The sequence below is a fragment of the Haliotis rufescens genome, unplaced genomic scaffold (genome assembly GCF_023055435.1).
Source record: "Haliotis rufescens isolate VD_foot unplaced genomic scaffold, xgHalRufe1.0.p SCAF_2, whole genome shotgun sequence".
In the NCBI taxonomy this organism is placed as follows: domain Eukaryota; kingdom Metazoa; phylum Mollusca; class Gastropoda; order Lepetellida; family Haliotidae; genus Haliotis; species Haliotis rufescens.
The window spans coordinates 26,109,384-26,124,977 of NW_025963890.1; the positions used below are offsets into that span (position 1 = coordinate 26,109,384).

Genomic DNA, 15,594 nt, shown 5'->3' on the forward strand with positions numbered 1-15,594 from the left:
CATTATGGATCAAAATCAGAATTTCAATATTGGCACCAGACATTGTTTTGAAAAACAAAATGCTTTCTAGTCTAGTTCATGGAAACTGGTGTATACTTCATATATAAATATTTATTTGTAATGACAATGATAATGATAAGAAGAAGCAGCACATAATTTCATATTTAATTGTGGTCATGATGATGAATTGAGATTTACATTGCAGTAACTGATATGAAATGTTCTTGTTCGTGTCTGATACATAACTACCGTGTAACCAATTCCTTTCCTTCAGGCATTCAACAGTGAAACTGAGTTTGAGCTGAAAAATCGTAACCGAAGAGACCGCACTGGCTGGGAAGAGAAGTTTGAAGGTGGTCAACCAGCAGCTGTGTCCCCGGCCAGCAATTTCAAGGTACTCTCTATCACCATGTCCACTCACTGCCAGCTGTGTGGAACTTGGACAGCTGAACTTGGCATTAAAGTTAGTTCAGTATGTGGGCGGATCATGTATAAACAGGTCTGAAGTAGATTTTGGGAAAAAACAAAAACAATTTAAGACTGCTTTTTCATAAAAATAATCTTTGTCATTGCAAAATTATTGATAACGACTTTTATGCTTTTTGGGATACACTTACAAAGGCAAGGAAACATCCTACCTGTTGTAGTGTGAGTGTGGGCCAGGAGGAGGTACAAATACGGTGTCAGTAACCAGCCTTAACAGGGATAGCCACTGTGCCCGTGTAGGTGACTCTCATTTAAAATGCATGTGTCATGGGTTAAACTAGGTTACTTTGCCACTGCATCCAAACTGTTATAGTCAGTGTCAAAAACACTGTGTGTTTATACTGTGAAAGTACTTCCTGATCACTTATTCTGACTCATGATCTGATGAAATTAGTTCCGTCAATGGCACCAAGACACACGGGAAACCTGTGATGTTCATGAACTTTGCTTGTTCTTTTAGTATTTTGCTTACATGAATTGGGAACATGTGAATAGTGCCGCAATAGTTTGAACGCACCTGTGTAATATGTGTGGGTCTCGTGGACGCAGTGACTGGACCATTATTAATTTTGGAATTTGATATCAAATGGCCACTGTTATTGAAATCAAAGCCGTGCATCTTTGCGTAAAGGTATTTGTTGCCAAAAAAAACAGCGAAGCATGTTGATTAAAACTTCTTTTTGCTGAACCAAACCTGTTTCATTATTCTCTCCGGTTTCATGGCCTATATCTATTTTCGGTTTTGCATATATTAATGTTCGCTATGGTCCGTAGGTTTGCTTCAGCCAATCAGATGCCTTATATTTAGCCGCTCGGATACATTCGTAATTCTTTTAGCTTGTTGATTGGTCAAAAACATCACAACCTCGTGTCAAACTGAAAATAGCCAGGCACATCAAGAGTATACTTCAGAACGTGGTAACAGTCATCCACGAGATCAAATGACCGTGTAGGGTGGTACGCTATATTATCGCAGTAGTTAATTTATGACGGATCATAATGGCGCACGCTTACATATTTATTAAGTATGGCATACGCAAAATGTTTGTTGTTCTTTGTTCAACTTTTATGACACATAAATTAGGATTGACCAATGCTGATTTTCTTTACCGAGTTTGGTAAACAAACTAGATTTCTACCTGTCATTAGCGAATCTTACCGCAGTAAGGCTGTGTGGATTATATGGTTTACATCACTTCCTGTTTTGGATTGGACATCAGTATGCATATGACCGAGGTTGGGTCAAGGGACTTCGTCTGGACAAATGGGTTCTTTTCTAATCAATTTCGAATGGAGGTAGGGGTTATTCCCCTTCAAAAACATCCCAGAAACTATAAAAAAATAATGTGTGTATACTTGCAAGTAACCGTGACATAGCGCAACGAGTCCTGTATTTGATCATGCGATGAAATATATTGTGCTTAGATTTGCATAAGTAAACAGTCGACATGGTGTGTGGATTACAAGACTTACCGATATCCCGATACTGTATATGATAAAGCATAAATGCGAACACTTGAATGTAAGCGTTGTTTTTATCTAGCAGACTCTGAATCAGGGGTCTGGAAACCGTCATATGCGCCGGACATGTCCGATTGGGAATCTCAAATGTCCGTTTTAAAATATTGCTTACCGGACATTTTAAAAAGTATTGTCCGGACATTCTTAAATTTTGACCGGACATGATCAACAGTTAGGACTGAGCAGTTTCTGTCTGCAGATGCAACACAATGAAGATTAACTACACTGACAAGCTTTGTTTGTTTTGATTGCTGTAAATACATCGTACCTACATGATAGTCCAATCGGTCAATCACTGTAATAGGCAATAAACTGAGTTGACACTGATTAATCGAGGATTAATTACTGAGAACATCTTGTTAATTTGAGTGAAAGGTGTTTACAACTGTACATTAATACCTTGCATCATCGATGTACCTCATTATCCTCACAATGCTACGATACGTAACCTCAGACAAGAAGCGAAAGCGTGACGATAGCCAGTCGACCGATGCAGATCAGTCGAGCGGATCTGCCAAACCCTCAAAGTCTGGACGATCATTTTGTAAGTCGTAGCTAACAACTTTCACTTGGTTGACATACAATGAGGATTTGCAGATTTTATTGTTTTCCGTAGCTAGTCGTATATTGAATCTTGATTGACTGCCATTTTGCTTTCTCGGACGATCGATATCCAATTTTTTTATGGTCAATAATTAAGTACAGATGAAAAAAGTATTCAAATAACTATTGCTATCAACGATATTTTAGTATTTGTGATTAAATTATCTGTCTTGTTTTTAAAAAAATCTTTAGTTTAAAAAAAACCTTTTCCCGTGAGGTCACGTGATAACCAAATATGGGATAATAGTCTCGATCCAAATGTTACAAGGCGTACACTTGAGCAGACTCATGAATATAACTCATGAATATTAATTAGACCGTTCACTACGTTAACAGATCGATATTATAACAGAAACAAACGTATGTTTTCCATGTAAATCTAAAATGATATTATTTGTTATTAATTGTCCGGTGAATTAAACAATTTAAATTGAAACAATTCATAATTCATCATATTATGAATACGTTAACTTGTAATGTGTGTGAAAAGTCGTACTAAAATACGCTATTTGAAGGGGGCGTGGCCTAAATGCAAATGTCCGATTGGGATTTTAAATTTTCCGGACCTCTGCTCTGAATATTAAGTTATTTTACAACAGACTTATCCAGCTGTTTATAACTCATTCTATATTAGTTATATTAAGAATTGCAAAACACATTTTGCCAGAACAGTTATCAGTGTAACTGACATGTTTAAACATTTAGAGCACCTGAAGTATGTTGACTAGATTTATCAAGGAAATGCTGGATCCTGAACACACTCTTACTAAAAAACGTTTGATATGCCAATTATGTCATGGCTCATTGATGTAATTGTCACAGTTATGACATGAACTCACTACTCAGTACAGTAGCATCAGAACAACCATTGAACTTGACTGAATCCATAAACTTCAAATCATTGGTAGATCATATACTAATTAAGTTGGACATTAACATGGATAATTTTTTGTTAAAATATTCATTAGTATCAAATTTCCATTTTAAGAAATTGTTCGTCCCTTAATGTAAACCTCTTGGTCATGAGAGCAGGATGTGCCCTGATGTGAACCTTTCTCTCACTTTGCCTGTTTGTTGATATTTTGCAGTTGCGAAAAAGATGTCTGATTTTTCACAACCACTGTATTCTGTTGTTTATGTTATGATGCTATAAATTGGACCCCTCCATTTTTGTTTGGGACCCCTAATTTAATGATGAATGGGTCCAAGTGACCCAAAGAAAATTTAAGCCAGAGCAGACACTGTATATATATATATATATATATATATATATATATATATATATATATATATATTGTGGTCTGGCGCTTATCAAAAGTGGCACATAAACAATTTTGAGTTGGTAGTGCTTATTCTGGCCATCTCACATTGGCAGAATCAACTACAGTTCCCCCAACTCACAATATCCACAGACAACAGCACTGTGGTGTGGTGCCTGCACAATCAGGGGACAAGGCACTTCCACTCTCTTCTGCAACATTCAGGTTCTTTCATCTAGTGGATCTGCGGGAACTACAATTCATAGTTCAGCACATCCCCGGTTGTCGGAACATATTGGCCGATGCCTTATCCCGAACAGACAGGGTGGCACCAACTGAGTGGAAACTTCACACAGAAGCATTTCATTTGGTGCTTCAGAGGTTCGGAACCAGACATCGACCTGTTTGCTACTTGCCAAAACCAACAACTTATGACATGTCTCCTGTTACCTGATTCGCAGACGTTGGCAGTGGATGCATTCAGCATCCCTTGGGAAGGGCTAAAAGCATACACTTTACCACCACTTGTTCCAGACAGGTTTTGTCTGCACGCTTGATTCGTCTTAAAAAAGCATTAAGTGCAAAGGGCTATTCGGCACGGGCAGCTAAGGCTATGGCTTTAGCTCATCGTCCCTCTTCCAGAGGGTTATACGATGATAAGTGTTGATCATTTGAAACTTTTTCCAAAACAAAAAATCAAGACCCTATGACAGTGTCACCACAGATCATAGCCGAATGCCTCCTACATTTGCGTACCAAGAAACACTTGAAAGGTAGCACCATTACTGCATATTTGGTAGCACTTAACACAGTGTTGGCCGTTTCAGAGAATCGTAAAATGACCAAGGTCCCGGAACTAAGGGCCTTATTACGCTCATCTAGGCTTGAGGATCAGAAGGCCAAAATCTGTCCCCCTGCTTCGGACCCCCTTTGAGCCCCTCTACTCATCCTCATTTATGACCTCACCAAGAAAACAATGTTTCTCTTGGCATTAGCCACTGCGGTACGGGTGAGCGAGTTACATGCAAAAAAAGTTAAAAAGTAACTGTTCTATTAAAACGATCATGGAAGGATGTTTTTGGAGGTCCGACACAGTTTTCGCTAGTCATTATTTTTGCTCTTGGCTCTTGAAGACGTTGAGGGCATGCAAAGTTTTGGCCCTCTGGTAGTAGCCCAGCAGGTAACCCACCCTCGACGCAAAGAATGAACTCGCCCTATACGGAGCCAGTCTACTTCTCGTGCAGGTCGTATGTGGAAGAAATAAAGACAAGCTTTTTTATCAAGCTTTGGCGCAGTGACACAGTAGGTAAAGATTTTAGCTTTTGCTATCATCCTTTATTACCAAGTGCGTACAGGGTGTTACCCTTAATTCTTATGTTCCTTCTGTAAACAAGATTGAAGTAACCCTACCGTTCTGGCATTTTTTCTATGCTTATTCTGCCTCACGGATTATTGACAAACGTGTCGTTTTGGGGTATGAATTATAGAGGTTTTGTATTTCTGAAGGTTTCCCGCCTCCAAACCGTCCGATACAGATGCATTAGAAGTAATGCAGATTAAGCACAAAATTTAGTAAAATCTAAGTATTTTTTACATTTGTATACTTACTCTGCATTACTATGTCTGAGGACCCACCCATTGCAGACTTACCTCCCCGCTTTGGCTTCAGAAACCTCAAAAGATAGTTTCTTCGGCGACAGGCAGTGATGTGAGAAGGTGACTTTTCATCAAGGTCACATGACAGCGGCAATGGGCCATGCAAAAAAGCAGGAGTTGAAAACAGAAACATCTTTTTTTCACACAAGACAATCGCTGAGCGCTGTCTTTGTTGTCATATGGTAAGCAATGAATGCTTTAAGGAGAAAAAAATATTTAGATTTTACTAATTTTCGTGTTTCCATGGCAAGGACTTTGACTTAGACTGAATATCGTGGTAGTACTCGTTTCAGGAGTAGATCTTGAAAAACGTGCTGTATTTCTTCACCAATTTTGACACAAAAATAGGTCGAGTGGTGAACTGGTGCCTTTTTATACTTTGGGAGTTTTTAAGAATGTTTCCTAGGCAAGAGCATAACTCGGAAACTGTTTACACATTCTAAAAAAACATCTACGCAGGGTTGTCTCAGAACCATTACCATCATTACCGAATTGAGATCTATACCACTTGACAAAGGAACATGGACAAGGTGTATTGTGAATTATTGTGAAAACACAAGTTACAAGTGGCACCCGAACCAACCTATTTCATCGCAGTGCATGCCAGTAACATGAACAGTGGCACCTGAAGCAGCCTACTTCCTCACAGTGCATGCCGGTAACATGAACAGTGGCACCTGAACCAGCCTACTTCCTCACAGTGGGTAGTGGTAACATGAGCAATGTCACCTGAACTAGCCTACTTCCTCACAGTGCATGCCGGTAACTTGAACAGTGGCACCTGAACCAGCCTACTTCCTCACAGTGGGTAGTGGTAACATGAACAGTGGCACTTGAACCAGCCTACTTCCTCGCAGTGCATGCCGGTAACATGAACAGGGGCACCCTGAACCAGCCTACTTCCTCGCAGTGGGTACCGGTAACATGTACAGGGGCACCCTGAACCAGCCTACTTCCTCGCAGTGGGTACCGGTAACATGAACAGAGGCACCCTGAACCAGCCTACTTCCTCGCAGTGGGTACCGGTAACATGAACAGGGGCACCCTAAACCAGCCTACTTCCTCACAGTGGGTAGTGGTAACATGAACAGGGGCACCCTGAACCAGCCTACTTCCTCGCAGTGGGTAGTGGTAACATGAACAGTGGCACTTGAACCAGCCTACTTCCTCACAGTGCATGCCGGTAACATGAACAGTGGCACCTGAACCAGCCTACTTCCTCACAGTGGGTAGTGGTAACATGAACAGTGGCACTTGAACCAGCCTACTTCCTCGTAGTGCATGCCGGTAACATGAACAGGGGCACCCTGAACCAGCCTACTTCCTCGCAGTGGGTACCGGTAACATGTACAGGGGCACCCTGAACCAGCCTACTTCCTCGCAGTGGGTACCGGTAACATGAACAGAGGCACCCTGAACCAGCCTACTTCCTCGCAGTGGGTACCGGTAACATGAACAGGGGCACCCTGAACCAGCCTACTTCCTCGCAGTGGGTACCGGTAACATGTACAGGGGCACCCTGAACCAGCCTACTTCCTCGCAGTGGGTACCGGTAACATGAACAGAGGCACCCTGAACCAGCCTACTTCCTCGCAGTGGGTACCGGTAACATGAACAGGGGCACCCTGAACCAGCCTACTTCCTCGCAGTGGGTAGTGGTAACATGAACAGGGGCACCCTGAACCAGCCTACTTCCTCGCAGTGGGTAGTGGTAACATGAACAGTGGCACCCGAACCAGCCTACTTCCTCGCAGTTGGTAGTGGTAACATGAACAGGGGCACCCTGAACCAGCCTACCTCCTCGCAGTGGGTACCAGTAACATGAACAGGGATACCTGAACCAGCCTACTTATTCAGTACATGCCGGTTACATGAACAGTGTCACCCGAACCAGCCTACTTCCTCACAGTGCATGCCGGTAACATGAACAGTGCCGCCTGAAGCAACCATCCTTCCTCGCAGTGGGTATCCACTAGTCTCAAGGTAGCCCCAAGAGCAGATGATTGGGAACATGACAATAACACAAGGAAGTAAATTTAAAGTCCAGCCTGGTCAAGTGTATACAATGCTCAGTTAGGGTCAAATCAAGGAAAGGCCTAAAACTTGTAGGTTTTGATGAACACAAAATTGTAGTAAACAAAAAAGAATTTGATGAAATGACTAGATGAAAGACCGTTCACCTGGACACACCCTGTAGCGAACAGTCATGGTGATGGACTCAAGTGTCTCATTTCGAAGATGTGAAGAATGAAAAGTTTGTCGATGTGGTTTATATTTTGTGTTTCACAGAAACTATCAATGATTACAGTGAAAGAGACAAAGATATCAAGTCTATCCAGGAGACACTACACATGATATTGCTGTGTATGTTTCAACAAGTTTCAAGGACAGCGTCCAGCTATGTGATGTAATGTCATCTCGCAGTATTGAATACATTTCCTTTCTTGTTGGCAAGTTCTGCATAGCTTGTGTGTATATACCTCCAAAAGTGTCATGGACACGTTTGTCACATTCACTTACCGCAGAAACTTCAGGATCTCTTCCAGCAGCATAAATGTGAACATGTCCTAGTTACTGGGGATTTCAACTGTGATCTGAGTGAAACAACTGAAACTTGAAGATTTCTTTAATGTGCAGTAAATGACAACTCATTCACTCTGCATCTCACTGTCTTGGAGCTACGCTGGACTTGTTGTTTACCGTACTGATCATGCCAGTGCTGTAGCATTCTACTACTCAGATCAACAGATGATTGGTGCTGTACTTCGCAGTACACCTTGTTTAACTCATTACAAAAACAGTTATGTATTCTAACATAAACTGCAGATGACAAAAACCACCAGTAATAACTTTTTTAGTGCTTGCAGTTACCATTTACAAAAAGGTCCAGTGAACATAGTTCACGGGGGCTAATGGCTTGCACACAACGGACATGTCATATTGTAGGTGAATATTAGTATTTCATGCTTGTTTTTCTTGGTGCTTAGTGTCTGCAGTGGGGACAGGTTTTCTTTGAAACTACTAAAGTTAACTTATCTAAGAGATACTTATGAAGTTATTTTGTCCAGATATTAATTTCACATTAAAGCATTTTTTCTAATGTCATAAAGTGTCCCAAGTGCCTATCTCTTCTTAAGGCTGTATAGAACTTTTGTTTATAGTTTATATTTTCTACTATATGAACAAACAAAATTCTAATGTGCCCCATGAAGGGGGATAGTGATAATGCTGTTTTCTTGTTGTTTTTGTATCAGCATGATACACTCGTGGGTTTCACCAAACATTGAGGTTTGACTTGTCCTTGGAAACAGTTGACCATGGAGTGGAAACAACATACAGAAGTGTTGAATCAGTGTGTCAACAGATAAGCTATTGACCTATGACCTATTTGCAACGAGGTTCAATCATCAACTGCCTGTGTACACATCTCCAGACGTGACTCATTTGTGAGATGGCAATATTGTCACATATGTGCTTTTAATGCTGTTCTGGCCAGGTTGCACAGGTTGGCACCGTACTGAAAAGTTTTCATCTGGAGGACCAAGGTAAGACGTTTCGACCTCATGCATATGATCTGAATGTGACAACTGCTCATGGTAGTGAGGTCCATGCTCTAGATGTCACACAGGTGACCTTTGATCATGGTCAACATGTAACTGATGTGGGATTTCATCCCCATAAACCACCTTCCAGATCAATGAGTTTCATGGCCAGATGGTTCTCTGTTGGAGCAGCACAAGCCATCATGAGGACACGAGGATTGCCACTTGAGTGCTTTAAGACACCATGGATTCTTCCATGGACTACTGAAAGACAAGGAAGATAAATCTTATGAAGGAAATGCATCAGTCCATAGCAGACTACTTGTTACTGCTGCTAGGGCCGTTGATAGCTGGTGACCTCATGATCCAGGAATATAAGCACAGGGTTGCAGATAACAGCCACAGGACTTTGGGAAGTTCTACAGCATCTGGTATCACAGTCATACAATCAGACAGAGCTGGCAGAAGTATATTTTTACCCATATGGCAGCTGGTATTGGGGAAATCCACACACTGGATGTAACCCAGATAACATTAGACAGGGCATAAGTTCACATGGCCCGCATGGGATTTTCTTGTCTCCTAAAAACAAACTCTGTGGGGGAAAGATTGAACTTGCACAATATCACTGCTGTCACCAAGGCATGCATGAGGACAAACGTCAAGGTCATGAAGAACAACATGACTCTTTTACTAGGGGCATCAATCTGACTAGCATGCCGACATGCAGGATTGGATCCTTGTGAGTCACATAATTCACACAAATTCAGGGGCCTGGGATCCACTATAGCACTAGATGACAGCATCTTCACTACCTACTGTCTGAGGGATCTCTCTGTAGAGGGCATAGAGGGATTTTACCAATTCAGGCTGGCCATTCAAGCTGTCTGCTCGTGTTTGCACAGCAGTTTACAGTCACTGACACTGAATCTGTATATTCCAGAAATATATATTTTTTCATTCACATGTGCTATGTAATTTGAATTAGCTTTGATGTATTTTCATGTTTGATATGTATATCATGTGTAGTATATCTATGTATGAGAACTTTGATATACTTTTAGCCTTGTGCCTGAACTGCTTGTTCTATTACAGGATCCATATGGATGGCTCACTCACCTCATCAATAAGGTAATACAGTAAACTACAGTTAGAACGAACTCAAAGGGACTACTAATTTTAGTTCACTATAACTGTAGTTCGTTATAAGCACATATACAGAATATATACAGCAAATTGCCGCGACCAAGGAATAAGTTTGTAATATCAGTCGGTTCATTATTATCGTGTTCATTATAAACATATTTTACTGTAATGGCTGAAAGGTCAATGCAATGTTAGTTAGTGATATTTTGTCATGGTCTTTGCTTGTCTTTACTTTTTAAATGAATGAATCTATTACATACACATGATAACCTAACCATGTTTGAAAGATAGAAGATGACTGATTTGTCTCAGACCTGAATAATGGCACAATTGCTATACAATACGATAAATTGACATGGTGAGTGCTAATTGCTTCCATTGCCATGCTTACATTTGTAACACTAACAGTATTTTTGATATTTCAGTTTGCAAACTTGGGTGGTCTGGATCTGATCAAAAAGTGCCTGGAAAGAGATGACCTTGATGCTCCGGTAGGTGGATGTGATTATGAGTAGACAGTTGGCGTGGTGCCAAGCTTGTCCTCTTCTGATGCCATAACGTTTGGGATGTGGTGGTCAGCATCTCAATCTGCCTCAACTCTTTTCATTAGTCTTAACATCAGCAGAGATTGTTTATGTAATTTCACAAAGACCAAAGGTCCAAGTGAGCTTACAGCATGTTATCCGTTTGTACACTACTTCATATCTGAATCAGCTGAAATGCTTTTGGAATGTCTAGGAATTTAATGGACTCAAATTAATGGACTTATAAAAAAAATAATATTATTTCAAAGAATTTTATAAAATCGAAAAATCAGACAGATAGAAAGAAATGATAAATTGAAATGGTATACGTATTTCAGACATTGTGAAATGTGATAGATTTAATAAATGAATGATATGACATGACAGGCAGGTTCATTAAATTATATACTATTTTGACATGACTACAGACTGGGGGAGACTTGAGGCTTCTTGGCCGGTGTACCGGCCTATGGTGTTGAAAGAGTTAATGTGTTATTGCCATTTACCAAGTTCTTAACACAAGTGTTTTTAGAACTGTTCCCCTTAATAAGTAATTTTGTAAATTTAATTCTGTATAGCTTCATGTGTTAACTAAAACTATGATGTAAAAACTTTTGTACTTTAGGGTGGCCTGTAATGCAAATAAACCTTCCTTATTGATAGATTAAAAAATTATTCATTATTTCCCACAATGTTATTGAAAATAAAATTCTCGGACCAACTCTTTGACAATGCGTGTGTCACGTATGGTTGACAAAAGAAGTATGAACATACATATTCAGCTTTATCTGGTTCTACTGATTCACTGATCCAAAGAGTCTGCACTGAACTTGTTAAAGTTTCTGTTGCACTTGCAAGGGCGGGAAGAGAGGCGCCATCTTCTCGATTCGAGTTGACGGTCGAAATCATGTTATCTTGAATTGGAACTTTCCCCATGATAATGTCACCAATGTCAAAATGGAAATGACCAAAGGCTCCCTGATCATCTCGAACAACTCTCCTTCAAATTAAACATCACATAAAAATGTTTCCTTGCTCATATTGAAGACAAGAGTACTTGCAAAGTTCTTGACGGTTGTAAGCAGCAATCAACTTGGATGTTCTCGTGGGGCGTGGTTGCTAGATCCCGTGGTCAGAACGGGGGAAAACAAAAAGTTTAGAAAGTAATAAAGAAATCCGCAGTGCAATCCAAAAGTACCATGTACAGGATGTTTTTTAATAATATTAATCACAAAAACATTTCATTTTTAAAAATGCAAATAAATTTATTAATTTATCCCAAGGTCGTAACCCTGATTACGTGGTGGGTATTTGGAAGGAATCTTTGCGATGACGCTGTGAATGAGGCTGTGTATGTTACATTGTTAAAATTAACTGATCAGGAAGATTGTTGAGGCATTGACATTATGACAGATGCTCGTCATGGATGGAGAAAAATGGCATCTGAGAGAAACATTGTTGCTTTGAGCTTCGAGACCAAACATGTGTTCATGTCGAAGTAGTTTACAAGAGAGGATGTTCTATGTAGCAAGCAACCTGATTAAACTTGGTGAAAATAATGTTGAAAACATTGTTCATGCGCATGACAGAATTAATGTGAACAAATATTTATCTGAACATCATTTCGAAATATGTGAGGCTGTCCGTATTTTATCTCCATTCCGGTGTGAAATAATATAAGTTTTAGGGTCTCAATTTTTCCTGCCGCTGTGGAAAATTGCGCACGGATCAAATAAAAGAAATACTACTAGATCTACCATTGCACCATCATAACAGAACCAGGTCAACTTTATCTTTCTTCGGTTGTTTATTAAAAATTAGTTTCCGAAGCAAAGCGACTTGATCTACATCATAAATTAATTCATAGACTATATTCTGGTACAAAGTGTTCAAACCTGTTTTAAAATGTCATAAAAATAACTTACACAATTATTGAAATAAGTTTTTAAATAAGTAATATATTTTATTTCGTCTGCTCGCTCTCTAGTTAGATGAGGTTTGAGGGGAGAAACACATGCAAAAAATATGGATGGCCTTATGCAAATGGCACTTGGCATGCCAATCAACAGGGAATCTGGGTCACTGGGACTCACCAAGTTTCACAGATCAAAGACTTCGGCATGAGGAGCTTTCGGACAAGTGTCACTTCGCCAAAACACATTGCTACTGGGCAATGTGCAATGAAAACATGTGACGGAAATGACAGAAATATACTTTCATTACTTGAAAATATTTTTGACCATTACCGGGATTTTTTACACCATCGTTGTCATTCAGATTCCCAATGAAGACAAGATGAACACAACGGAAAAAAATCACCGATTGCCATATGTGTTGTGAGAAATACTATTCATAAACTGCAGATATACCGTACACCACAGGATTACGATTGGATGCCGTGATACATATTATGTTTTTTTGTTTAATTACACCGCTCTTATTCATCACGACAAACGTATTTCGTTCTCGTCCAGGGAATAGGGCACTAGAATTTGTGTGTTTGACTGTGTTGGATAAATCGTGGACATTCCACTGTATCATTTTAGGAAGATGTGAAGATTACATGGCAGGTAGGTTTTGAAACCCAAGAACCCCAAGGTGGGTGTTTACACGATGTCATCCGTTTACTCATTAACCAGTGAAATTTGTGTATTATCATGACGTCATATTGACCTGTCAGATCTTTCGTATAAGCTCCGCCCACTAGAGTGCAGTAGTCACTACCGCAGATGCCCCTTTAATATGAAGTGCAAAGTTCATTGTTATTAAGGTAACTACGTGAATGCAAAATACAGTTTCAGACATCATTGGGGGTCTGTGATGAATGTGTTGGTGATGTCTGCTGTCTCTTGATGGAGAGATTTTGGTGATATCAGCTGTCTGTTGATGGAGAGATTTTGGTGATATCAGCTGTCTGTTGATGGAGAGATTTTGGTGACATCAGCTATCACTTGATGGAGATATTTTTGTGATGTCAGCTGTCACTTGATGGAAAGATTTTGGTGATGTCGGCTGTCTCTTGATGTAGAGATTTTGGTGACGTCAGCTATCACTTGAAGGAGAGATTTTGGTGATGTCAGCTGTCACTTGATGGAGAGATTTTGGTGATATCAGCTGTCTGTTGATCGAGAGATTTTGGTGATATCAGCTGTCTGTTGATGTAGAGATTTTGGTGATGTCAGCTGTCACTTGATGGAGAGATATTGGTGATATCAGCTGTCATTTGATGAAGAGATTTTGGTGACATCAGCTGTCATTTGATGGAGAGATTTTGGCGATGTCAGCTGTCATTTGATGGAGTCATTTTGGTGATGTCAGCTGTCACTTGATGGAGAGATTTTGGTGATATCAGCTGTCATTTGATGGAGAGATTTTGGTGATATCAGCTGTCACTTGATGGAGAGATTTTGGTGATATCAGCTGTCACTTGATCGAGAGATTTTGGTGATATCAGCTGTCATTTGATGGAGAGATTTTGGTGATATCAGCTGTCATTTGATGGAGAGATTTTGGTGATGTCAGCTGTCATTTGATCGAGAGATTTTTGTGATGTCAGCTGTCACTTGATGGAGAGATTTTGGTGATATCAGCTGTCACTTGATGGAGAGATTTTGGTGATATCAGCTGTCATTTGATGGAGAGATTTTGGTGATATCAGCTGTCATTTGATGGAGAGATTTTGGTGATATCAGCTGTCATTTGATGGAGAGATTTTGGTGATGTCAGCTGTCATTTGATGGAGAGATTTTGGTGATGTCAGCTGTCATTTGATGGAGAGATTTTGGTGATGTCAGCTGTCACTTGATGGAGAGATTTTGGTGATGTCAGCTGTCACTTGATAGAGAGATTTTGGTGATATCAGCTGTCTGTTGATGTGCAAATGCTTTGTCATTCCTATTTTGGAGCTATAAAGTTTGGGGTATTCAGGAATTGGTTGGCAATGAGCTGCTTTCATCTTTGTTTGTAGTTATTTGTTTCTAATCATCTTAATTCACTTGTGTCCAAACAAGACTTGCATGCCAGAAACTAACTGACCATGTAGAGAGATAATGAATGAATGTATAAATGTGCACACTCCCTTGAGCACATTTCACAAAGCACATTTGCTTTAGAAGACTGTTGTACTTGTAACGGAACAGGGTGCTTTGGAGATCTGTGTGATAGAAATAGTTGAAAACATGCAAACATAAACAAGATGGTTTCCTTGACAGTTAAACATACCAAATCATAAGCAGAAGTTGTCTTTGAAATACCACTACTCCATCATAGGAACCGGTTATACAGAGACAATCTAACAGTTCAGTATTTGGGCATCTGAAAATCATCACCATGTGACAGTGATGTATATTCAACTGCAAATCTTTTCTTTCAGACAATGGCAGCCATTCTCAAGCCATTTGGGACATGTGCAGAGTTCCTCAGTCAGAGTGTAGTTCAAAAGTTATTTGCCCCTGGAATGGAGAAGGCAATCAAGTATATACAGGGACTAGAAGAAAAAGATTTCAAGGAAAAGGTTAGGCTTTTTTCTTATTCTTGGACGAAATAGTGATTACTTTAGGCTCTGAATCAATGTCTGCATTGTTATACAGACAAGTAAATATTAGGTCATTATCTCCAGTGTCTTGATTGTTGCTTTAGAAAATATTGAATCGTCTCCAGATATGTATTTGTGTGAAACAAGTATTCCAGTATCCTACTGAGGAGAACCAATTACTGAGAAACTTCCTGTTCTTGATGAACACTGCAACCTTACCCACAAATTGCTGACTTCAGAACTTTTTTTAAAAATGTGAAGACAGCCAACTTTAATTTGAAATAGAGGTTGAAACAATGCTTGTAGAAGTACCAATGACTATG

At 39.9% G+C, this 15,594-nt stretch overlaps 1 protein-coding gene across 2 annotated transcripts in view; it reads left to right on the forward strand.

Moving 5' to 3' along the window:
* The window catches only part of LOC124120534 (ubiquitin carboxyl-terminal hydrolase 24-like), a 229,118-nt gene that overhangs the window by 17,335 nt on the left and 196,189 nt on the right, over positions 1 to 15,594 (forward strand). For both annotated transcript variants that reach the window (XM_048399798.1, XM_046483373.2), the window contains exons 5-8: positions 275 to 394; positions 10,163 to 10,198; positions 10,639 to 10,704; positions 15,110 to 15,250. In XM_048399798.1, coding sequence (XP_048255755.1) covers positions 275 to 394; positions 10,163 to 10,198; positions 10,639 to 10,704; positions 15,110 to 15,250 — 363 coding nt within the window. The remainder of the gene's footprint in view (positions 1 to 274; positions 395 to 10,162; positions 10,199 to 10,638; positions 10,705 to 15,109; positions 15,251 to 15,594) is intronic.